The sequence below is a fragment of the Pelodiscus sinensis genome, chromosome 30, assembly GCF_049634645.1.
Source record: "Pelodiscus sinensis isolate JC-2024 chromosome 30, ASM4963464v1, whole genome shotgun sequence".
NCBI classification, from domain to species: Eukaryota; Metazoa; Chordata; order Testudines; family Trionychidae; genus Pelodiscus; species Pelodiscus sinensis.
The window spans coordinates 11,487,458-11,513,057 of NC_134740.1; the positions used below are offsets into that span (position 1 = coordinate 11,487,458).

The 25,600-nt window shown below is 45.6% G+C and overlaps 2 protein-coding genes across 2 annotated transcripts; both read left to right on the forward strand.

Annotated features, from left to right (window-relative positions):
• Positions 1-9,209: 9,209 nt before the first annotated feature.
• On the forward strand, positions 9,210-10,181 carry LOC102450915 (olfactory receptor 10A4-like). The gene has a single exon (XM_006112315.2). The coding sequence runs from the start codon at positions 9,210-9,212 to the stop codon at positions 10,179-10,181; it is 972 nt and encodes a 323-aa protein (XP_006112377.2).
• Positions 10,182-18,924: 8,743 nt separating this feature from the next.
• On the forward strand, positions 18,925-19,896 carry LOC102451149 (olfactory receptor 10A4-like). Its single transcript, XM_075912233.1, has one exon. The coding sequence runs from the start codon at positions 18,925-18,927 to the stop codon at positions 19,894-19,896; it is 972 nt and encodes a 323-aa protein (XP_075768348.1).
• Positions 19,897-25,600: the final 5,704 nt, after the last annotated feature.

Genomic DNA, 25,600 nt, shown 5'->3' on the forward strand with positions numbered 1-25,600 from the left:
ATACTGTGTTTTAATTTCTCTCTGTGACTCTTTATATTTGTACTGAAATTTTCTCATTTGAAATGCTTTCACATTGTTGCAAACCTGCCGGGATAATGAGACGAGAAATAGTAGTTACAGTAAATGTCCAAATTTCCCATATCTTAATGTTCTTAAAAATATGAAAGATGGAACATTTGACCAATTTTAAAATTCATTGAAAAATGAATGGAGAATTAGGTTAGTCAAAGTGGTGTCCTGTTTTTAGGTCTTCAAAATTTGAAAGGCCAAGGAAAATCTGGATATAATCAAGAAACGTTGCATTCCAGGGACACGTTCATCAAACGTGTCTGTCAAAGGATGGAATCGCCCCAAAAGCCATCACCACTGGCAGCAAGCTGTGTGGAGCGTGTGGGCCGTGTGCTCCATAGGCCCCTTCCACTCCACAGTGGGGAGCTGCCAAGGGCTCTTCCCACGTGGGGCCCCCAAGAGAGGAAATTTCAGAGAGGGGTAGAGCTTGCCTGGGGAGGAGGGACTTCCTGTCCAGCTGCACCCTGGGCAGTGGAGTTCACCACTGGGACCAGAATGGTTGACCTGGGGCATTGTGGGACAGCTCCTGGAGGCCAATCACAGTTGACGTCTGTGCCCAGGCTGTTCGAGTGGACAATATCGACAGTCGCTCTATGGCACTCAGGGAGGGGGTGTTATCCAATGGGTGTGCCCAGGCATGGATGTGAAGACTCTTGGAGAGCGAGGTCAATGTAGGCAGGCTCTATGCCCATTCTCCAACCAGAGCCAGAAAACGTGGCCCAGATGTGGCAGAACTGCCCCTAGCCATGCCCCCTGCAGTGATGCCAGGGCCAGGGATATGCCCCATAACACCCACCACCACTACGAGCTTAGGCTGGGTCAGGGGAAGGTGCCTCCCTTCAGCTCAGGCCAGGGCGGGGGTAAGGCGCCCGGCCCTCTCACTCCCCCACAGAGCACAGGTTGGGTAAGGTGAGCCCTCTCTCCCAACAACCCCTGGTCTTCCCCCACCAAACTCAGGCTAGGGTCAGAAATGGTGGCCAGCCAACCCCTCACCCGCCAAAGGCCCCAAGCCCATGATGCTGGCCCACATCACCAATCCTAGTGCGGTGCCACCACAGAACTGGACATTGGAAGCTGGATTTCCGACGAGGCTTCCAAGAAAGTTGGATGCTCCCAGACTTTGTAATCGGGGTTGGTCCTGCTTTGGATGGGGGGCTGGACTCAGTGACTCCTGAGGTCTCTGCCGGCCCTGGGATTCCAGGGTTCAAAGTCTTCGCATGACATCTTTGAAACCCCCCACCATAAAAGCCACCGTGTTGACTGGACGTGCCCGAGGAGAGGAAGTCTTTCTCCCACAGGTTCCATTCTTCTCCATAGATGGCCCATTTGTGTTTCAACATCTCCAATTCCCAGTACATAAGAACGGCCAGACCGGGTCAGTCCAAAGGTCCATCCAGCCCAGCGTCCTGTCGGCCGACAGTGGCCAACGTCAGGGGGAGTGAACACAAGAGGAAATCATTGAGTGATTCCTACCCTGTTGCCCATTCCCAGCTTCTGACCAACAGAGGGTAGGGACACCGTCCCTCTCCACCCTGGCTACTAGCCTCCAGGAATCTATCTACCTCTTCTTTGAACCCTGTTAAAATCTTGGTCTTTACAACATCCTCTGGCAAGGAGTTCCACAGGATGCTTTTTGCAATATCCATCAACAACGCACAGGGACAGTCCGTCGCAATGGGCTGGCATGGACTTGAGAACAGGTTGCTTTGCACATGGCCAACTGCATGTTGCTGCACAGAGCGAGGGAAGGGGCGAAACCTCCCTGTATTCCAGCAAAAGTCAGAACAACTGCAAATATGGTCGCCCAGCAAGCTCTGTGAAATGTTTGAATCACGCTCCTACTCTCATGAATACGCACTTCTTTTTTTCTGTCATTCTTGGCCAATAAAACCAGTTGCATAAAGCACGTACATTTTCCTTTTGTTTTCCAAAAACCAAAACAAACCCCAAACAAACCCAAACTTCGCTTGACTTAAACATTCAGAGAACCCCGGTTATGGGTGGAGGGTAGGGAAGGATCAAGTGATGATCAGACTTTGATTTTTCAGTTCCTGCACTGTTGGCCTGTCTTAATCATGCAGCACAGGGCATTTCCCTGTTCTCAGAGGCAATCCTCAGCCTCAGAGCAGCTCGGAAGGTTAATTAAACCCAGGGGAACTCATCTCTCCAACTGTGCAAGAGTTTACTCTATTGAATGTGTAATGTCCCTCTGTGTTGGCTGGGGTCTGTATCCTGTGGGCGTGCGTGGGGCCAGGGCAAGAGCCGGGCCTGGGCCTGGCAAGGCCCTTGGTCAATTTCTACCCCACACAGCTCACCCTGGGCTTGAGTTGCAAAGGGGCTGAGGGCTGAGGGGCTCCAGGAGAGACGCGGGTCTCAGGGGTTGCTGGGAGTCAGACCAAAGATTCGATCGGTGTCTGGGGAAGAAGGACACAAACGATTCCCCTGCGGGGGCAGAACCGGCCCCTCCTGGGCTCCGGCAGAGACATTTCCTGCAGAGCAAAAAGGATGACGCAACCGTCTTTACGCTGTTGCCAACAGCGTTTCCCTGCCGAGCTGGCGTCGGTGTCCCTGGCACACAGGAGACCGTCCCTGCCCCGCGCCTGGGGCTGTTTGGCGCCTCGAGACTCCGCATGTTTGTCTGTGAGATTCGCCTCTCCCAGCTCTGTGGCTGCCTCACCCCGAACACTGACGGGCGCATCTCACGGGGGCACGGCCCGTTGGTCGAGAGGCAGGGCAGGGAAGGTCAAAGGTCTCTGGGTCATCCCATCCGGCCTGCTCTGAGTCACGTTGTGTTAACTCTCCTCACACAGGCCCGGAGACTATTTCAGCCTGGAGAGAAAAGAGAAACGTCCTTAGTGAGCCCGGTCCTAAATACACAGGGAAGGGTTGGAACTTAACTTCATTCACAAGTCTGATTCCTATCAGAGAGATATGAATAAAGACATTGGCTGGCTCACACACGCCTCCCACAGCCTTACGGCTTAACCCACCAGACAAGGGGGATTTCTTGTTCTTATCAGCTTCTTGTAACTAGAACACTCCAGCTCACTTTTTTCTTTTTCCCTTCCTCCCCCCTTCCCTTATTTATTCTTGGGTCTGGACTTTTAACGCTCCAGCCATCTGAAGAAGTGGGCTGTGCCCACGAAAGCTTACGATCCCAGCGACATGTTTTGTGAGTCTCTAAGGTGCTGCAGGACCATTCATTGGGTTTTTTTAATTTTTCCAGTTGCAGACTAACTCAGCTGCCCCCGAAGCGATGGGGACGGGGCAGGTCTGGGAGGCAGAATGGACCATGTCACGTAACACTGCGAAACCAACACTAACGGCAGGAAAGAAAGAACAATTTATGTAACAGAGAAACTCAGTGTGTGTGTGTGTGTGTGTGTGTGTGTGTGTGTGTTTGTACACATATATGTGTGGCTGTGCATGTGTATGTGTTTGTGTATGTATGTGTGTGTGTTTGCATATGTGTGTATGTATCTGTATGTGCATGTGTATGTGTTTGTATATGTATGTGTATGTGTTTGTATATGTATGTGTATGTGTGTGTCTGTCTGTGCATGTGTATGTGTTTGTGTATGTATGTGTGTGTGTTTGCATATGTGTGTATGTATCTGTATGTGCATGTGTATGTGTTTGTATATGCATGTGTATGTGTGTGTCTGTCTGTCTGCATGTATGTGTGTATGTGTGTGTTTAGATCCATATGTATGTATGTGTTTATGTATGTTAGCATATGCATGTTTGTATGTATGTGTGTATGTATCTGTATGTGCATGTGTTTGTATATGTATGTGTGTGTATGCATGTGTGTGTGTCTGTGCATGTATGTGTGTGTATGTGTTTGAGTGTATGTGTCTGTCTGTGTGTGTATCTGTGTGTATCTGTGTGTGTGTGTAGCTTATGCAATGATGATAGTCACACACAGCAAAGGGTGATGAATTTGCCTCGGAAACACCAGAGACCGATGGCCTGGACAGAGACATTCGAGCGGGGGCGGGGAGGCTGGTATCTTGTCTCGCCGGGGCAGACAGCAGTCTGTCCAACAGGAGACCTCCCCACCCGCTGCGTCTCACTCCTGTCCTGGCTCCCAGGCACCCCCAAGAGCAGCGGACTCCGAGAGCGTCAGGCCAAGGCCTCGTTGCCCAAACAGGAGCAGCTGCCCCACAAGCGACCACCAGTCAGTCCCGGCCCGGCCCCTGCAGCGAGCACCCAACACTGCAGCAGGCACAGTCCCTCCGTGGGCAGCCGGCCGACGCTCTCGCCTGGCCCGTGGGCCAGGAGGCCACCTGCGGGGTGACTGCTGGCTCAGTGGGTCTGAGACATGAGAGAGCTGCCAGCTGAGCCATCCCCCCCACTCCCTGCCACACTGGCCTCCAGCCCCTCTGCTCCCACTCTGAGTTCAGTCTGTTGCCTCTGGGAGCTCGCCCTGGTTCTGGTCCTGCTGCAAACTCCCTGGAGCCCAAAGGACCCGTCCCTCTGACTGCTCTGGGCTGTGGGGCTGGCCCTCAGGGTGGGAAATGGGCCCTGTGGGCAGGGCAGGGGGGCTGGGAGTGAGGTCTACTGGAGTCTGTGCCCAGCTCTGTCAGGGCAGTGGGGTGTAATGGTTAGAGCGGGTGGGGCTGGGAGTCAGAGCTCTTGGGTTCAAATCGTGGCTCTGAGACTAGAGTAAGGCCCAGAGTCTGAATGTCAGGGACCTGCAGCCACGAGCCCCAGGGGTGGCTCCTGCCCCTGACTCTCTGACTTGGGTTGTCTGGGACAGATCATCCCTCCTTCTCCTTGAACAAAGTGTCCCAGAATTTACCCCAGTCGGTAACTCCCAGAGTGAATTTCCTCTAGAAGCCCAGCTGGGGATGGGGCTGATGACACTGAAGGGGACGATGTTACAGTCTCCTCTGACATGACTGGCCGGGGGAGTCTTGTTTTCTTGCAGTTCCAGGCAGGGCTGCTCTTCGTGTGGGGAACAGGGCAAGGCATGTCCTCCAGGGATTAGGTCCCAGAAGCCAGGGAAGGAAATAAAACCCCCTGTTCCCTCAGCACATTTAGCGCCTGCAGTGAGGAGGTGGAACCGCTCTGCTCAAATAAGGTAGGCTGAGAATGAATGAACGAAACGCCAGCCATTCGCTCAAGGATGTCGGTCAGTTTCGTACCCCTGTCTGCAAAACCACGTCACTTACTGTGTGTCTGAGCACATGGGTTGTGAGTGTGTTCAGATCTATCTATCTATCTATCTATCTATCTATCTATCTATCTATCTATCTATCTATCTATCTATCTATCTATCTATCTATCTATCTATCTATCTATCTCTGCCAGTCCACTTAGCAGTACATCAAATGATCTATGGGTCTCTGAATCTATTCATCTAATAACTTAAAAAACAAAAAAATAGTCTGGTAGCACTTTATAGACTAACAAAACATGTAGATGGTATCATGAGCCTTCATGGGCACAACCCACTTCTTCAGATGGCTGGAGTTTTTCCTGTTACAGACTAACTCGGCTACCCTCTGAAGCTTTTGAATATTCAGCTAATACAACTGTCACAGGCTACGTCAAAGTCTTGCCTTTTAGATGTGATGCTAATTTACACCGGGTGACGTTCTAGTCCCAGATGCCCACTAGAGTGACAGATGAGACACACACGACCATCACCAAGTCATAATTCTTTGTGTTGCGTTTGTGATGTGTTCAGAGGACTTTCGGAGCTCTGAAAATGTCACGCTAATACCAGTGACAAGAATCTGCCCAGACCTTCTTCCTTATCAAAGGACCAGAGAACACTAGACCTGGAAGAGACCTTGCGAGGTCATCGAATCCAGTCCCCTGCCCTCATGACAGGACCAAATTCTGTCTAGACCATCCCTGATAGACATTTATCTAACCTACTCTTAAATATCTCCAGAGATGGGGATTCCACAACCTCCCTAGGCAATTTATTCCAGCATTTAACCACCCTGACAAGAAGGAAGTTTTTCCTAATGTCCAACCTAAACCTCCCTTGCTGCAGTTTAAGCCCATTGCTTCTTGTCCTTTCATCAGTGGCCAAGGAGAACAATTTATCTCTCGCATCCTTGTAACACCCTTTTAGGTACTTGAAAACTACTCTTATGTCCCTTCTCAGTCTTCTCTTTTCTAAACTACACAAACCTTTCTGTCTTCCCTCATAGCTCATGTTCTCTAGACCTTTCATCATTCTTGTTGCTCTTCTCTGGATCCTCTCCAATTTCTCCACATCTTTCTTGAAATGTGGTGCCCAGAACTGGACACAATACTCCAATTAAGGCCTAATCAGCACAGAGTAGAGCGGAAGAATGACTTCTCGAGTCTTGCTCACCACACTCCTTTTAATGCATCTCAGAATCATGTTTGCTTTTTGCAACAGTGTCGCAATGTTGACTCATATATAGCTTGTATGACCCCTAGATCTCTTCCTGCAATACCCCTTCCTAGACAGTCACTTCCCATTCTGTGTGTGTGAAACTGATTGTTCCTTCCTAAGTGGAGCACTTTGCATTTGTCCTTATTGAACTTCATCCTCTTTACCTGAGGCCATTTCTCCAATTTGTCCAGCTCATTTTGAATTCTGACCCTGTCCTCCAAAGCAGTTGCAACCCCTCCCAGCTTGGTATCAACTGCAAATTTAATAAGCGTACTCTCTATGCCAATATCTATATTGTTGATGAAGATATGGAACAGAACTGGTCCCAAAACCGACCCCTGAGGGAACCACACTTGTTCTGCTCTTCCAACAGGATTGTGAACCATTAATAACTACTCTCTGAGAATGGTTATCCAGCCAGTTATGCACCCACATTACAGTAGCCCTATCCAGGTTGTATTTCCCTAGTTTATTTATAAGAAGGTCATGCAAGACCGTATCAAATACGTTATGAAAGTCTAGGTATACCACATCCATGCTTTTTCCTTATCCGCAAGACTTGTTATCCTATCAAAGAAATGTATCAGATTGGTTTGACATGATTTGTTCTTAACAAATCCATGCTGGCTGTTCCCTATCACCTTGCCACTTTCCAAGTGTTTACAGACAATTTCCTTAATTACTTGCTCCATTATCTTCCCTGGCACAGAAGTTAAACTGACTGATTTGTAGTTTCCTGACTTGTTCTTATTTCCCTTTTTATTGATGGGTATTAGATTTGCCCTTTTCCAATCTTCTGGAATCTCTACGATCTTTTTCAGACTTTCCAAAGATGATAGCTAAAGGCTCATATACATCCTCTATCAGCTCCTTGAGTATTCTAGGATACATTTCATCAGGCCCTTGAAGACGTTTAACTTTTCTATGTATTTTTAACTGTTTTTTTTTTTTCATTTTATCTTCTAAACCTACCACCTTCCTACTGGCATTCACTTTGTTAGGCATTCCTTCATCCGACTTTTTGGTGAAGACCGAAACAAAGAAGTCATTAAGCACCTCTGCCGTTTCCAAGTTTCCTGTTACTGTTTCTCACTCCTCACTGAGGAATGGGCCTGCCCAGTCCTTCGTCTTCCTCTTGCTTCTAATATATTTCATGGTCACTTTCTCCTAAGCTGTTTCCATGTTCAAATTCTCGACCCGTTCCTCCCTGTTTGTTAAAATCAACTCTAGAACAGCTTCCCCCCGTAGCTTTCTCAACCTTCTGAAATAAAAATTTGCTTCCAATGCAGTCAAAGAACTTATTGGAAAATCTGTGCCCTGCTATGTTAGTCTATGGGGAGTAAATGTCTCCACCGATGTAGAGAAGACGCAAATGTCAGCCAATCAATCAATCAGTTAGAATTACTGCTGAAAAAATGGTTTGATCCAGATCGATGTTTTCCAGGAGAAAACACTGGTGTTGATAGCACTTTTCAGTTTTGGCCCTGACACTGGTTTTCGATATTGAGACACCAAGTGGGATGGGGCATTCCACATGCTTTGTGAATGTGAATAGGACACAACTGGAATATTCTTTATGTGAATTATAGAATCACAGAATCCGAGGGCTGGCAGAGACCTCAGGAGTCGTTGAGTCCAGCCCCCTGCCCAAAGCAGGACCAACCCAACTCAATCATCCCAGTCAGGGCTTGGTCATGCCGGGACTTAAAACACCTCTAGGGATGGAGATTCCACCCCCTCCCTAGGGAACCCATCCCAGTGCTTCCCCACCCTCCTGGGGAAATAGTTTTCCCTAATATCTAACCTAGACCTCCCCCACTGTAAATTGAGACCATTGCTCCTCGTTCTGCCATCTGCCACCATCTGAGAACAGCCTCTCTCCATCCTCTTTGGAACCTCCCTTCAGGAAGTTGAAGGCTGCTATCAAATCCCCTGTCACCCCTCTGTTCCGCAGACTAAACAAGCCAAATACCTCAGCCTTTCTTTGTAGGTCATCTGCTCCAGCCCCCTCATCATTTTGATTGCCCTCTGCTGGACCCTCTCCAATACATCCACATCCTTTCTGTAGTGGACGCAATAGAGTTGAATATACAGAAATACTCAATTATCTAGATCGGTTGGGAATGTTCCTCCTAATGCAGCCCAACATGCCATTAGCCTTCTTGTCAACAAGCACACGCTGTTGACTCATATCCAGATTCTCATCCACTCTAATCCCCAGGTCCTTTTCTGTTGAACTGCTACTTAGCTAGTCGGTCCCCAGCCTGTAACCATGTTTGGGATTCTTCCGTCAAAATTGCAGGACTTTACACTTGTCCTTGTTGAACCTAATCAGATTTCTTTTGGCCCAATCCTCCTATTTATCTAGGTCACTCTGGACCCTATCCCTGCCCTCAAACATATCTAAGTCTCCCCTGAGTTTAGTGTCATCTGTGACTAGAGAAAAAATGAATAGAACCCCTTGGTACTGCAAAAAGGAATCCCCCATTGTGGGGATAAACTCTAATTGCTCCTTTAGGGCCCATGTATTAGATTCTGATCCATTGCAATTCCACCGGGGTCATAGAATCATCTCTCCAGCTGTTCCACCTTGCCAGAGATTGACTAGTATCTATCGACAGCTACCGCAGTAGACATTAGGAGAGGGTGTGGCCCAGTTTCGTATTTCCGTGCAAAACTGCAGTAATAGAAATGAAACCTCTATGAATTATGTCACTCACATGCAAAGATTCACTCTCTGTCTTTCTCCCCTCTCCAGATGGCCTATTCCAACAGTATCCCCGTCAAGAACCAGACCATCTCTGGCGAGCTCATCCTGGTGGGGTTTTCCTACCTTGGGGAGCTGCAAATCCTTCTGTTTCTGGTGCTGCTGGTCATCTATGTAATTACCCTGTTGGGAAACCTACTCGTTATCCTCCTGATAAAGCTGAACGCCTCCCTCCACAGCCCCATGTATTTCTTTCTAGTCAACCTGTCCTTCCTGGAAATCTTCTTCACCTCCAGTATGGCCCCTCAGCTGCTGGTTCACCTCCTGGTGGAGGAAAAGACCATCTCCCTTGCAGGTTGTGCGGCGCAGATGTATGTCAGCACCATCATGGGTCTCACAGAATGCTGCCTCCTCGCAGCCATGGCCTATGACCGCTACGTGGCCATTTGCCAGCCCTTGCACTACACGACCATCATGAGTGGCAGGGCGTGTGCACAGCTCGCGGGGGCTTCGTGGTTCTTTGGCATCTCGGTGGAAGTAGCTCAGATCACGTGGATCTTCAGCCTGCCCTTCTGTGGCTCCAACCGCATCCACCACTTCATCTGCGAAATCCCACCAGTGTTGAAGATGGCCTGCGCTGACACATCCAAAAATGAGATCATGGTTTTGACTGTGACTGTTGTGTTTATCATGGGCCCTTTTGTACTGATAATCCTATCCTATGTTCTCATTATCTCCACCGTCCTCAAGGTGCCGTCGGCTGAGGGCAGGCGTAAAGCCTTCTCCACCTGCTCCTCCCACTTTATGGTGGTGACTTTGTTCTACGGACTCGCACTGATCACCTACCTGGGTGTCAAGTCTAGCTCTAGCCCCGAGAGTAATCAAATGATTTCCCTCATGAATATAATTGTGTCACCAATGTTGAACCCCATAATATACACGCTGAGGAACAAAGAGGTGAAGGGAGCCCTGAGAAAAACTGTAGGAAACACCTTCTTTCCACAGAACTGGAGAAATCAGTGAAGGAAAAGTAGACTTAGTGTGAAGGGTTAGACAGAAGGAAAGTCATCACTGTTTTGTTGTACTTCCAGAGATGACCCTCAGTTGTTTTTAATTAATCTTTTGTACTTTGAAATAACTGATCTCTTTCAAACTTGTTAGGAAATTGGGACGTGAAACCTAGGATGAATGAATGAATGAATGAATGAATGAATGAATGAATGAATGAATGAATGAATGAACTTTTGACAAACTTCTAGAAATCAGAACCTTCTGACCCGCTTTAAGTTCACTGAAAAAAATCCAGTGAGAATATTTAGTGGAAGTTTTCATATATGGAAAATTTGAAATGTCAAAGAAAGAAATGGCTGAACGTGAGAAACATTTCAGAAAATTGTACAGTTTTCAGCAAGATTTAAATACAGGGAATTTCTTGACTTCCCTGTCATTTTGCATAAGTGCCAAGGTTTATGCCAGGAGATTGGATTGGAACATCGGGATGCGCATCATAGATTCATCGATTATGAATCATTAAAGGACCATTTTGAGGATATTGCACCTACAGTCCTATTTGTAGGTGAGGTAGAGAAACACTGTACATATTTTATATTACATCTGTAATTTCTGCGTGCAACACTCATATCACTACAATAGTTGCTATCACTATATAACAATATTGCACCAAAGCTTTTGTATCTGGTAGTATTTGTGTAATTGTATGTTCAAAATAAATTATTCTCATGTTGAGAAATCTTTCCATGTCTATGTGTATCACTGCCTACTTATAGTAAACTACCAAGTGAGGCCCATCATGGACTGGGTAAAGTCATTTTGTGTCAATTACTCTTATAGCAAAGTTCAAGGCATAATATATACGTCATCAAACATTTACATATTCATCTACTTTTAATAAAGATCTACAAGAACGGTTTTATATGTGTGTGGTTTTAACTTCAAATATTATTCATTTTATTGCATAATGACCATCCACAGGACATTTGAATCAGAAGGATTTCAACCAGGATGATGCAACGGCCTTTAGGTGTCACTTAACAGCATTTCCCTGTTGTGTTGGCTCGGGCCTTTGTGTCCATGGAAAACAGGAGAAAATCATTTGTACACCTGTGGGGCTATTTGGCGCCTAGAGAGTCCGTTTGTTTGGATTTGCGATTCAGTTTCATTAACGGCTGATCTTCGTAAGTGGATGGTAGAGGGGTGAGGAAGTGACAGCGGGAGCAGAAGAGAGCTCAGAGCCTAAATTTCTAAAAAGACTTCTGAAATACAAAGTTGGGAGATGTGACATATTTTGTAGCTCATGAGAGAGACAGAAGTTTGGCCAGGAAAAGCCATGTCCTCACTTGCTTGGTCTCATTGGAATCATGGAGGCCAGACAACTACAACAGTCCGGCATCCCAGAACAGTGTAAACAGGTACCGTCAGTAGAAGATCTTACAGCAGAAAGAGGTGCAGTTGCGCAAAGAGTTAGTATAAAGAGTTAAATACGAGCATCGGTCACAACAGAGCCAAAAGTTCTGATTATTTACGTATGTGTTTTTGACATAAATCCACATGTTACAAACAGCAGGTAGGTGGCTCTAAGGTGGAGGGTCATGTCAGGTTGAGATATTCTGAGTTTGGGATCCTAACACATTTCTGATAAAAAGGCCATAACATGTGATTGCGGGATATGCAAATAAGCTAAAGGCCAGATCCACACCACAGCTGAAGGTTGGCTGAAGGCACACAATACTAGTAACGTAAGCATTGTAGCTAGACTCAACATTTCCTAAGCTGAGATCCAGAACCATCCTTGTAATGGGGAAATTTCTCCATTGACTCAGGGTCCATTTAGCAGGTCTTTTCTAGACCTGCTAAATCAAACTCTGGAACACTGATTGCGGCAGTGACGATCATCCACTAAGCAACAGCCTATGGGAGATCACCATCCTGATAGGACTATGCTGATGGACTGCAATAAGGAAAAGCATCAGGAGCCCCCTGCTGAATTAGCATTAGGCACAACCGCATCCATAGACTATGTGAAAAACTATATCCTGGGCTGTATGGGGTGTGACATGAATGTGTGATGGCCACTCATGGGGTATTGGGATCCATCCACCTGAGACTGTCCTACTGATCCCTCCTGGCCCAGCCCTGTCGTTTAGAGCCCCCTAGTGCCAGGCTGTGGTATTAGGATGCACCCACCTGAGACCGTACTACCGAGCCCTCCCGATTCAGCCCTGTCACTTGGTGCCCCCTAGTGCTAGGCTGGGGCACTGTCAGAAGCACGGACTGAGTCAGAGCTCTAGGGGTCTCTGCCTACCTCTGACACTAGACTGGGGCCAAGAGTCTGAGCCTCAGGGAGCCGTGAGCCTGGGGGTTGTTCCTGCCCCTCCCTGACTCTGTGTGTTGCGTTCTCTGGGACAGATCATCCCTCTTTCCCCTTGAGCAAACTTTCCCAGAATTTACTCAAGTCAGAAACTCCCAGAGTGAATTTCATGTACAAGCCCACCAGGAGATGAGGCTGATGACACTGAAGGGGACGATGTTACAGTCTCCTCTGACATGACTGGCCGGGGGAGTCTTGTTTTGCTGCAGTTCCAGGTGGGGCTGCTCTTTGTGTGGGGAACAGAGCAAGATATGTCCTCCAGGGATTGGGTCCCAGAAGCCAGGGAAGGAAATAAAACCCCCTGTTCCCTCAGCACATTTAGTGCCTGCAGCGAGGAGGTGGAACCGCTCTGCTCAAACAAGGTAGGCTGAGAATGAATGAACTAAATGCCAGTCCACTTACTAGTACATCAATTCATCTCTAGATCACTGATTTTATTCAGCTAACAAAACTATCATGGATCATGTTTTGGGGTGTGATGCTAATTTACACTAGATGATGTTCTGGTGCCAGAATTTCATATAGCCAAGCAGAGTGACAGGTGAGACTCAAACATGAGCAGCAACAATTCATCATTCTTTGGGTTGCGTTTGTGGTGCGTCCAGAGGACTTTCGGAGCTCAGAAAATATCTCTCTAATACCAGTGACAAGAATCTACCCAGACCTTCTTCCTTATCACGGAATCACAGAACATTAGAACTGGACGGGATCTCGAGAGGTCATCAAATCCAGTCCCCTGCCCTCATGGCAGGAAGAATCACCATCTAGACCATCCCTGTCTAATCTGCTCTTAAATATTTCCAGGAATGGAGATTTCACAACCTCCCCAGACAATTTATTCCAGCGCTTAACCAGCTCGTTAGTTAGGAAGTTTTTCCAAATGTCCAACCTGAACCTCCCTTGCTGCAGTTTAAGGCCATTGCTTCTTGTACTTTCCTCAGAGGACAAGGAGAACAATTTTTCTCCCTCCTCCTTGTAACACCTTTTTAGATACTTGAAAACTGCACTCATGTCCCCTCTCAGTCTTCTCTTTTCTAAACTAAACAAACCCAATTCTTTCTGTCTTCCCTCAAAGCTCATGTCCTCTAGACCTTCCATCATTCTTGATCCTTTTCTCTGGACCTTTTCCAATTTCTCCACATCTTTTTGAAATGTGGTGCCCAGAACTGGACAGAAAAATCCAACTGAGGCCTAACCAGCACAGAGTAGAGGGGAAGAATGATTTCTCGTGTCTTTAATACATCCCAGAATCACATTGGCTTATTTGCAATAGTGTCACATTGTTGGCTCATATTTAGTTTGTGGGCCACTCTGACTCCTTTCTACAGGACTCCTTCCTAGATACACTCTTCCCATTGTGTACATGTGAGACTGATTGTTTCTTCCTACCTGAAATACTGGGCATTTGTCCTTATTAAACTTCATCCTATTTACCTCAGATCATTTCTCTAGTTTCTCCACATTGTTTTGAATTTTGATCCTACCCTCCAAAGCACTTGCAATCCCTCCCAGCTTGGTATCATCTGCAAACTTAATAATCATACTCTCTATGCCATCATCTAAATCATCGATGAAGATATTGAACAGAACCGGTCCCAAAACAGACCTCTAAGGAACCCCCCCTTCCAGTGTGATTGTGAATTGTTAGTAACTAGTCTCCGAGAACTGTTATCCAGCTAGTATTGCACCCACCTTACAGTAGCTCATTCTAACTTGTATTTGCCTGGTTTATTTATAAAATGTCGTACAAGACTGTATAAAATGCCGTATGAAAGTCTAGGTATACCACATCCACGCTTCTCCCTTATTCACAAAACTTGTTATCCTATCAAAGAAAGCTACCAGATTGGTTTGGCATCACTTGTTTTTTAACAATCCATGCTGGCTTTACCTATCACCTTATTATCTTCCAGGTGTTTGCAGATGATTTCGTTAATTTCTTGCTCTGTTATCTTCCCTGACACAGAAGTTAAACTGATATCTGTAGTTTCCTGGGTTGTTCTTATCTTTCTTTTCATAGATAGGCACTAGATTTGCCTTTTTCCAGTCTTCTGGAATCTCTCCTGACTTCCATAATTTTTCAAAGATGATAGATAAAGGGTCAGCTGCCTTCTCTATAAGCTTTTTGAGTATTCTAGGATGCATTTCATCAGGTCCTGGTGACTTGAAGACATCTAACCTTTCTAAGTATTTTATTTATCTTCTAAACCTATCCCATTTCCACTGGCATTCACTGTTAGACTTTCCTTCATCATCAGACTTTTTGGTGAAGACTGAAATAAAGAAGTGTTAGCCTTCACCTAACAAGAAGTCATTAAGCACCTCTGCCTTTTCCAAGTTTCCTGTTATTGTTTCTCCCTCCTCACTGAGAAATGGACCTATCCTGTTCTTGGTCTTCTTCTTGCTTACTTCGGATAGTGAGAGTCACCAAGTGGATGATCAAGAATCTCAGAGAGGTGATTAAGAAAAAGAGAAAGCATATAAGGAGTGGAAAATGGGAGGGATCAGTAAAGAAAGCTACCTTATTGAGGTTAGAGCATGTAGGGAGAAAGTGAGAAAGGCTAAAAGCCAGGTAGAGTTGGACCTTGCAAAGGGAATTAAAACCAATAGTAAAAGGTTTTATAGCCATATAAATAGGGAAAAAACAAAAAAAGAAGAAGTAGGACCGCTAATTACTAAGGATGGAGCGGAGGTTAAGGATAATCTAGGAATGGCCCAATATCTAACCAAATACTTTGCTTCAGTCTTTAATGAGGCTAATGAAGAGCTTAGGGATAATGATAACATAACAAATGGGACTAAGGATGTGGAGGTAGATATTACCATATCCGAGGTAAAAGCCAAACTTGAACAGCTTAATGGGAGTAAATCGGGGGGCCCAGATAATCTTCATCCAAGAATATTAAAAGAACTGGCACATGAAATTGCAAGTCCATTAGCAACATTTTTTAATAAATCTCTAAACTCAGGGGCTGTACCATTTGACTGGAGAATTGCTAATATAGTTCTTATTTTTAAGAAAGGGAAAAAAGGCTACCCGGGTAACTATAGGCCAGTTAGTTTGACATCTGTGGTATGGAAGATCTTGGAAAAAATTTTGAAGGAGAAAGTAGTTGGAGACATTGAGGCTAATGGCAATTGGGACAAATTACAACATGGTTTTACAAAAGGTAGATCGTGCCAAACCAACCTGATCTCCTTTTTTGAGAAAGTAACAGATTTTTTAGATAAAGGAAATGTAGTGGATCTAATCTACCTCGACGTTAGTAAGGCATTTGATACAGTATCACATGAGGAATTATTGGTTAAATTGGAAAAGATAGGGATTAATATGAAAGTTGTTAGGTGGATAAGCAACTGGTTAAAGGGGAGACTACAGTGGGTCATACTGAAAGGTGATCTGTCAAGCTGGAGGAAGGTTACTAGCGGAGTTCCTCAGGGATAAGTTTTGGGGCCAATTTTAATTAATCTTTTTATCTCTGACCTTGGCACCAAAAGTGGAAGTGTCCTGATAAAATTTGCGGATGACACAAAGTTGGGAGGTATTGCCAATTCAGACAGGAAGATCTGGATGACCTCGTAAATTGGAGTGATAGCAATAGGATGAAATTTAATAGTGAGAAGTGTAAGGTCACTTAGGGATTAATAAGAAGAACTTTAGTTATAAGCTGGGGACACATCAGTTGGAAGTAACGGAGGAGAAGGACCTCGGAGTCCTGGTTGATTATAGGATGACTATGAGCCGACATTGTGACATGGACGTGAAAAAGGCTAATACCATCTTGGGATGTATTAGGCAAGGTATTTCCAGTAGGGATAAGGAGGTGTTAGTGCCGTTATACAAGGCATTGGTGAGACCCCATTTGGAATACTGGGTGCAGTTTTGGTCTCCCATGTTTAAGAAGGATGAATTCAAACTGGAACAGGTACAAAGAAGAGCCACTAGGATGATCCGAGGAATGGAAAACCTGTCTTATGAAAGGAGACTCAAGGAGCTTGGCTTGTTTACCTTAACCAAAAGAAGGCTGAGGGGAAACATGATTGTACTCTTTAAATATATTAGAGGGATAAATACCAGGGAGAGGGAGGAATTATTTAAGCTTAATTCCAATGTGGGCACACGAACAAATGGATATAAGCTGGCTAGTAGGAAGTTTAGACTTGAGATTAGCCGAAGATTTCTAACCATTAGAGGACTGAGGTTCTGGAACAGCCTTCCAAGGGAAGTAGTGGGGGCAAAAGATCTATCTGGCTTCAAGATTAAATTAGATGAGTTTATGAAGGGGATGGTTTGATGACATAACATGATCTTGGTAACTAATTGACCATTCATTATCAGAGGTAAATAGGTCAATGGAGGGATGATAGGAGTTACTATAGAGAACTTTCTGGGTGTCTGTCTGGTGAGTCTTGGCCACGTGCTCAGGGTTTAGCTGATCACCATATTTGGGGTCGGGAAGGAATTTTCCTCCAGGGTAGATTGTCAGAGGCCCTGGAGGTTTTTCGCCTTCCTCTGTAGCATGGGGTACAGATCACAGCTTCAGGATTCGCTGCATCTTGGGGTCTTCAAAGTATTCGAAGGCTTCAATATCTGAGCTATAGGTGAGAGGATTATTCTGGGGGGGGGGGGTGAGATTCTGTGGCCTGCACTGTGCAGGGGGTCAGACTAGATGATCATAATGGTCCTTTCTGACCTTAAAGTCTATGGCTACGTCTACACTGGCATGATTTTCCGGAAATGCTTATAACGGAAAACTTTTCCATTATAAGCATTTTCGGAAAAAGTGCATCTACATTGGCAGGACGCCTTTCCGGAAAAGCACTTTTTGCAGTAAAGCGTCCATGGCCAATCTAGACGAGCTTTTACGCAAAAAAGCCCTGATCATCATTTTCGCGACAGGAAAAGACTACTGTACTGTCTATACTGGCCCTTTTCCAGAACAGTTTTCTGGAAAAGGACTTTTGCCCGAACGGGAACAGCATAGTTTTTCCGGAAAAGCACTGATGATTTTAAATTCGATAGTCAGTGCTTTTCCAGAAATTCAAGGGGCCAGTGTAGACAGCTGGCAAGTTATTCCGGAAAAGCAGCTGATTTTCTGGAATAAGTGGCCAGTGTAGACACAGCCTATAAGTCTATGAGTAAGTGGGATGGGGCACTCCACGCTTTTTGGAAGAAGGTTTGTGTATATGAATAGGACACAACTGGAATATTCTTTATGTGAATTATAGAATCACAGAATCCCAGGGCTGGCAGAGACCTCAAGAGACATCGAGTCCAGCCCCCTGCCCAAAGCAGGACCAACCCCAGCTCAATCATCCCAGCCAGGGTTTGGTCAAGCCAGGACTGAAACACCTCCAGGGATGGAGATTCCACCCCCTCCCTAGGTAACCCATCCCAGTGCTTCCCCACCCTCCTACAGAAATAGTTTCCCCCAATCTCAAACCTAGACCTCCACCAATGCAACATGAGACCATTGCTCCCGGTTCTGCCATCTGCCACCATCTGAGAACAGCCTCTCATTATCCCCTTTGGAACCTCCCCTCTGGAAGTTGAAGGCTGCTCTCAAATCCACCCTCACTCTTCTCTTCTGCAGACTAAATAAACCCAAATCCCTCAGCCTCTCCACATAGGTCATGTGCTCCATCCCCCTCATCATTTTGATTGCCCTCTGCTGGACCCTCTCCTGTAAGTCCACATCCTTTCTGTAGTGGACGCAATAGAGCCAATAAAAAGGGGAATAATCACTTCTCTAGATATGCCAGAAATGCTCCTTCTAATGCACCCTAATATGCCATTAGCCTTCTTGGACACAAGGACACATTGTTGACTCATATCTAACTTCTCAACCACTCTAATCCCCAGGTCCTTTTCTGCAGAACTCCTGCATAGCCGGTTGGTCTCCAGCCTATGAATGTTTGGGATTCTTCCATCCCAAATTCAGAACTTTACACTTGCCCTTGTTGAACGTCCTCAGATTTCCTTTGGCCCATTCCTCCAATATGTCTAGGTCACTCTGGACCCCACCTCTGCCCTCAAATGTATCTCCTTCACCCACCAAGCTTAGTGTCCCTTTGAGTAGAGAGAAAATGAATAGAATCCCTCGGTACTGCAAAGAGGACTCCCCAATTGTGAGGATAAACTCTGGTAGCTGCCTTAGCACCCAGGTATTAGATTCTGATCCACTGTAATTCTACTGGGGTCATAGATTCATCTCTTCACCTGTTCCACCTTGGCAGAGCTTCACCGCAGTAGAAACCAGGAGAGAACGTGGCCCAGTTTTGTATTTCCATGCAGAACTGCAGTAATAGAAAGGAAATCTCTTTGAATGATGTCACTCACATGCACAGATTCTCACTCTGTCTTTCTCACCTCTCCAGATGGCCTATTTCAAAAGTGACCTTGACAAGAACCAGACCATCTCTGGCGGGCTCATCCTGGTGGGGTTTTCCTACCTTGGCAAGCTGCAAATCCTTCTGTTTCTGGTGCTACTGGTCATCTACGTAATTACTCTGTTGGGAAACCTGCTCGTTATCCTCCTGATAAAGCTGAACGCTTCCCTCCACACCCCCATGTATTTCTTTCTAGTCAATCTGTCCTTCCTGGAAATCTTCTTCACCTCCAGTGTGGCCCCTCAGCTCCTGGTTCACCTCCTGGTGGAGGAAAAGACCATTTCCACTGCGGGCTGTGCAGCGCAGATGTATGTCAACACCATCATGGGTCTCACAGAATGCTGCCTCCTTGCAGCCATGGCCTACGACCGCTACGTGGCCATTTGCCACCCCTTGCACTACACGACCATCATGAGTAGTGTGGCGTGTGCACAGCTCGCGGGGGCTTCGTGGTTCTTTGGCATCTCGGTGGAAGTAGCTCAGACCACATGGATTTTCAGCCTGCCCTTCTGTGGCTCCAACCGCATCCACCACTTCTTCTGTGACATCCCACCAGTGTTGAAGATGGCCTGCACCGACACATCCAAAAATGAGATCATGGTCTTGACTGTGACAGTTGTGTTCATCATGGGCCCTTTTGTACTGATAATCCTGTCCTACGTCTGCATTATCTCCAGTGTCCTCAAGGTGCCGTCGGCTGAGGGTAGATGTAAAGTCTTCTCCACCTGCTCCTCCCACCTCATGGTGGTGACTTTGTTCTACGGACTCGCACTGATCACCTACCTGGGGGTCAAGTCTAGCTCTAGCCCCGAGAGTGATCAAATGATTTCCCTCATGAACGTAATTGTGTCACCAATGTTGAACCCCATAATATACACGCTGAGGAACAAAGAGGTGAAGGGAGCCCTGAGAAAAACTGTAGGAAACACCCTCTTTCCACAGAACTGGAGAAATCAGTGAAGGAAAAATATATTTAGTGCAAAGGGTTAGACAAAAGGAAAGTCATCACTGTTTTGTTGTACTTCCAAAGATGACCTTCAGTTGTTCTTAATTAATCTTTTGTGATTTGAAATAACTGATCTCTTTTAAACTTGTTAGGAAATTGGGGCGTGAAACCTACAAATGAATGAATGAATGAATGAATGAATGAACTTCTGACAAAATTCTAGAAATCAGAACTTTCTGACCAGCTCTGAAGTTCATTGAAAAAAATCAAGTGAGAATATTTAGTGGAAGTTTTCATATATGGAAAATTTGAAATGTCAAAGAAAGAAATGGCTGAACGTGAGAAACATTTCAGAAAATGTTCTCCCCTGTTTTGTGCAAATTGTACAGTTTTCAGCAGGATTTTAATACTGGGAATTTCTTGACTTCCCTGTCATTTTGCATAAGTGCCGAGGTTTATGCCAGGAGATTGGACTGGAACATCAGGATGAGCATCCTAGATTCATCGATTATGAGTCATTAGAGGACCATTTTGAGGATATTGCACCTACCTCCCTATTTGCAGATGAGGGAATTTCACCTGAGGTAGAGAAACACTGTACATATTTTATATTACATCTGTAATTTCTGCGTGCAACACTCATATCACTACAATAGCTGCTATCACTATATAGCAATATTGCACCAAAGCTTTTGTATCTGGTAGTATTTGTGTAATTGTATGTTCAAAATAAATTATTCTCATGTTGAGAAATATTACTATCTTTCCATGTCTATGTGTATCACTGCCTACTTATAATAAACTAGCAAGTGAGGCCCGTCATGGACCAGGCAAAGTCATTTTGTGTCGATTACTCTTATAGCAAAGTTCAAGGCATAACACATATATCATAGAACATTTCTATATTAATCTACTTTTAATAAAGAACTACAAGAACAGTTTTAAATGTGTGTTGTTTTAACTTCAAATATTATTCATTTTATTACATAATGACCATCCACAGGACATTTGAATCAGGAGGATTTCAACCAGGATGATGCAACAGCCTTTAGGTGTCACTTAACAGCATTTCCCTTTTGCGTTGGCTCAGGCGTTTGTGTCCATAGAAAACAGGAGAAAATCCTTTGTACACCTCTGGGGCTATTTGGTGCCTAGAGAGTCCGTTTGTTTGGCTTTCCGATTCCCTTCCCCCCTCGTGTGCGCTTGCTGTATCCCAAGCAGTCAGAGTCCCTCCTCACTGTGGTATTTCATAGTGTGAAAGCGTCTTACAGTTCAAGGCAAAAAGAGGCATCAAAACCCCCTCCTCCAATCTCCTCTTTTTCCATGTTGTTTTGGGTTTCATCCCAGAGGCCCACCGAGCCCTCTAATCATGCATCCAAGTGAGGACAAAAGAGAAATGGGCTTGTTGTTCCCTCTATCCCGTGCATTTTGGGTAGCCATTTCATTAACGGTTGTTCTTCCTAAGTGGAGGGTAGAGGGGTGAGGAAGTGACAGTGGGAACAGAAGAGAGCTCAGGGCCTAAATTTCTAAAAAGAGTTCTGAAATACAAAGTTGGGAGAGGTGACATCTTTTGTAGCTCATGAAAGAGACAGAAGTTTGGCCAGGAAAAGCCATGTCCTCACCCACTTGGTCTCATTAGTATCCTGGAAGCCAAACAGCCCGGCATCTCAGAACAGTGTAATCAGGTACCGTCGGTAGAAGATCTTACAGCAGGAAGAGGTGCAGTTGCACAATGAGTTAGTATAAAGAGTTAAATACGAGCATTGGTCACAACACCAAAGTTCTGATTATTTATGTATGTGTTTTTGGCGTAAACTCACATGTTACAAACAGTAGGTAGGTGGCTCTAAGGTGGAGGTTCATGGCATGTTGAGATGTTCTGAGTTTGGGATCCTAACACATTTCTGATAAGAAGGCCATAACATGTGATTGAGGGATATGCGAATAAGCTAAAGGCCAGATCCACACCACAGCTGAAGGTCGGCTGAAGGTTCGCAATCCTAGTTACGTAAGCATTGTAGCTGGACTCAACATCTCCTAAGCTGAGATCCAGAAGCATCCTTGCAATGGAGAAATCACTCCATTGAGTCCGGGTCCATTTAGCAGGTCTTTACTAGACCTTCTAAATCAAACTCTGGAACATTGATCGCTGCAGTGACGATCATCCACTAATCAACAGCGTATGGGAGATGGCCATCCTGATAGACTATGCCGATGGACTGCAATAAGGAAAAGCATCAGGTGCCCCCTGCTGAATCAGCATTAGGCACAACCGCATCCATGCAACATGTGAAAAACTATATCCTGGGCTGTATGGGGTGTGACATAAATGTGTAATGGCCACTCATGGTGGTGAGGGGAAGAGAGACACTTTGGGTTGCTTTGCAAAGGAGGTGTCAGTTGATGGGAGCTCGGATCTTACCGTACTGTGGGCCGCCTGCCTAGCCAGGATGCTGTGCTAGTGAATTTCCTAATTGTGTTAATAAAATTCTGGTCAATATTGTGCGAGCTTCTACCAGACACCGTGACCCTTCTTCTATGGTGTGTTGCTATGGGTCAGCAACAACCCCAAGGGGAGAACCTCCCATCCCATCCCCTGAAGCATGGGGTCTGGGAGGGCCATGCCGGGGCCTGAGCTAAGCAGCAATTCTGATGGGGCAGGCCCACAGCCGAAGCCCCACCCTGCTCCTTGTGATCCCCACGGACACACCGAACTCTAGGCAGCGCGTCGCCCCTTGTGGCTGGGCTGGGATCCTGGGGTCAGTGATGCACCCCAGAGGAGAATGTCCCCGAATGAGTCACGCACCCTGTTCCCTGTCGCTCAGTGTCCCCTAGTGCCAGGCTGGGATCCCCTTACCTGAGACCATCCCACAAAGCCCTCTGACCAGTTCTGTCGCTCAGCGCCCTCTAGTGCCAGGCTGGGGTATTGGGATCCACCCACCTGAGACCATCCTACCGAGCCCTCCCGATTCAGCCCTGTCACTCGGCACCTCCTAGTGCCAGGCTGCAGCACTGCCAGAAGCACGGACTGAGTCAGAGCTCTAGGGGTCTCTGCCTACCTCTGACACTAGACTGGGGCCAAGAGTCTGAGCCTCAGAGAGCCATGAGCCCTGGGGGTTGTTCCTGCCCCTCCCTGACTCTGTGTGTTGCGTTCTCTGGGACAGATCATCCCTCTTTCCCCTTGAGCAAACTTTCCCAGAATTTACTCAAGTCAGAAAGTCCCAGAGTGAATTTCATCTACAAGCCCACCGGGCGATGGGGCTGATGACACTGAAGGGGACAATGTTACAGTCTCCTCTGACATGACTGGCCGGGGGAGTCTTTTTTTCTTACAGTTCCAGGTGGGGCTGCTCTTCGTGTGGGGAACAGAGCAAGATATGTCCTCCAGGGATTGGGTCCCAGAAGCCAGGGAAGGAAATAAAACCCCCTGTTCCCTCAGCACATTTAGTGCCTGCAGTGAGGAGGTGGAACCGCTCTGCTCAAACAAGGTAGGCTGAGAATGAATGAAGTAAATGCCAGTCCACTTACTAGTACATCAATTCATCTCTAGATCACTGATTTTATTCAGCTAACAAAACTATCATGGATCATGTTTTGGGGTGTGATGCTAATTTACACTAGATGATGTTGTGGTGCCGGAATTCCATATAGCCAAGAAGAGTGACAGGTGAGACTCAAACAAGAGCAGCAACAATTCATAATTCTTTGTGTTGCATTTGTGGTGTGTCCAGAGGACTTTTCTGAGCCCAGAAAATATCTCTCTAATACCACTGACAAGAATCTACCCAGACTTTCTTCCTTATTATGGAATCACAGAACATTAGAACTGGAAGGGATCTCGAGAGATCATCAGATCCAATCCCCTGCCCACACGGCAGGATGAATCACCATCTAGACCATCCCTGTTTAGTCTGCTCTTAAATATTTCCAGGAATGGAGATTTCACAACCTCCCTAGACAATCTATACCAGCGCTTAACCAGCTCGTTAGTTAGGAAGTTTTTCCAAATGTCCAACCTTAACCTCCCTTGCTGTAGTTTAAGCCCATTGCTTCTTGTTCTGTCCTCAGAGACCAAGGAAAACAATTTTTCTCCCTCCTCCTTGTAACACCTTTTTAGATACTTGAAAACTGCACTCATGTCCCCTCTCAGTCTTCTCTTGTCTAAACTAAACAAGCCCAATTCTTTCTGTCTTCCCTCAAAGCACATGTTTTCTAGACCTTCCATCGTTCTTGATGCTTTTCTCTGGACCTTTTCCAATTTCTCCACATCTGTTTGAAATGTGGTGCCCAGAACTGGACAGAAAAATCCAACTGAGGCCTAACCAGCGCAGAGTAGAGGGGAAGAATGACTTCTCGTGTCTTTAATGCATCCCAGAATCACATTGGCTTTTTTTTGCAACAGTGTCACATTGTTGGCTCATATTTAGTTTGTGGGCCACTCTGACTCCTTTTTACAGGACTCCTTCCTAGATACATGCTTCCCATTGTGTACATGTGAGACTGATTGTTCCTTCCTACCTGGAATACTGGGCATTTTTCCTTATTAAACTTCATCCTATTTACCTCAGATCATTTCTCTAGTTTCTCCAGATTGTTTTGAATTTTGACTCTATCCTCCAAAGCACTTGCAATCCCTCCCAGCTAGGTATCATCTGCAAACTTAATAATCATACTCTCTATGCCATCATCTAAATCATCGATGAAGATATTGAACAGAACCGGTCCCAAAACAGACCTCTAAGGAACCCCCCTTCCAGTGTGATTGTGAATTGTTAGTAACTAGTCTCCGAGAACTGTTATCCAGCTAGTATTGCACCCACCTTACAGTAGCTCATTCTAACTTGTATTTGCCTAGTTTATTTATAAAATGTCGTACAAGACTGTATCAAATGCCGTATGAAAGTCTAGGTATACCACATCCACGCTTCTCCCTTATTCACAAAACTTGTTATCCTATCAAAGAAAGCTACCAGATTGGTTTGACATCACTTGTTTTTTAACAATCCATGCTGACTTTACCTATCACCTTATTATCTTCCAGTTGTTTGCAGATGATTTCCTTAATATCTTTCTCCATTATCTTCCCTGACACAGAAGTTAAACTGATATCTGTAGTTTCCTGGGTTGTTCTTCTCTCTCTTTTCATAGACGGGCACTAGATTTGCCTTTTTCCAGTCTTCTGGAATCTCTCCCGACTTCCATAATTTCAAAGATGATAGATAAAGGCTCAGCTGAGTTCTCTATCAGCTCTTTGAGTATTCTAGGATGCATTTCATCAGGTCCTGGTGACTTGAAGACATCTAACCTTTCTAAGTATTTTATTTTATCTTCTAAACCTATCTCATTTCCACTAGCATTCACTGTTAGGCATTCCTTCATCATCAGACTTATTGGTGAAGACTGAAACAAAGAAGTCATTAAGCACCTTTGCCTTTTCCATGTTTCCTGTTATTGTTTCTCCCTCCTCACTGAGCAATGAGCCTACCCTGTCCTTGGTCTTCCTCTTGCTTCTAATATATTTATAGAGTGTCTTCTTGTTTCCCTTGATGTCTGTAGCTAGTTTGAGTTCGTTTTGTGCCTTTGCCTGTTTGATCTTGCCACTGCATTCCTATATTGTGTCCTTATAGTCATCCTTGGTAATTTGTCTCAGTTTTGACTTTTTATAGGACTCCTTTTTGATTTTTTTGACCACGAAAGATCTGAATTAACCAAGGCTGT

What these genes read in the sequence shown, in the direction of transcription:
- LOC102450915 (XM_006112315.2), top strand. Translation starts at nt 9,210, where the DNA reads ATGGCCTATTCCAACAGTATCCCCGTCAAGAACCAGACCATCTCTGGC.
- LOC102451149 (XM_075912233.1), top strand. Translation starts at nt 18,925, where the DNA reads ATGGCCTATTTCAAAAGTGACCTTGACAAGAACCAGACCATCTCTGGC.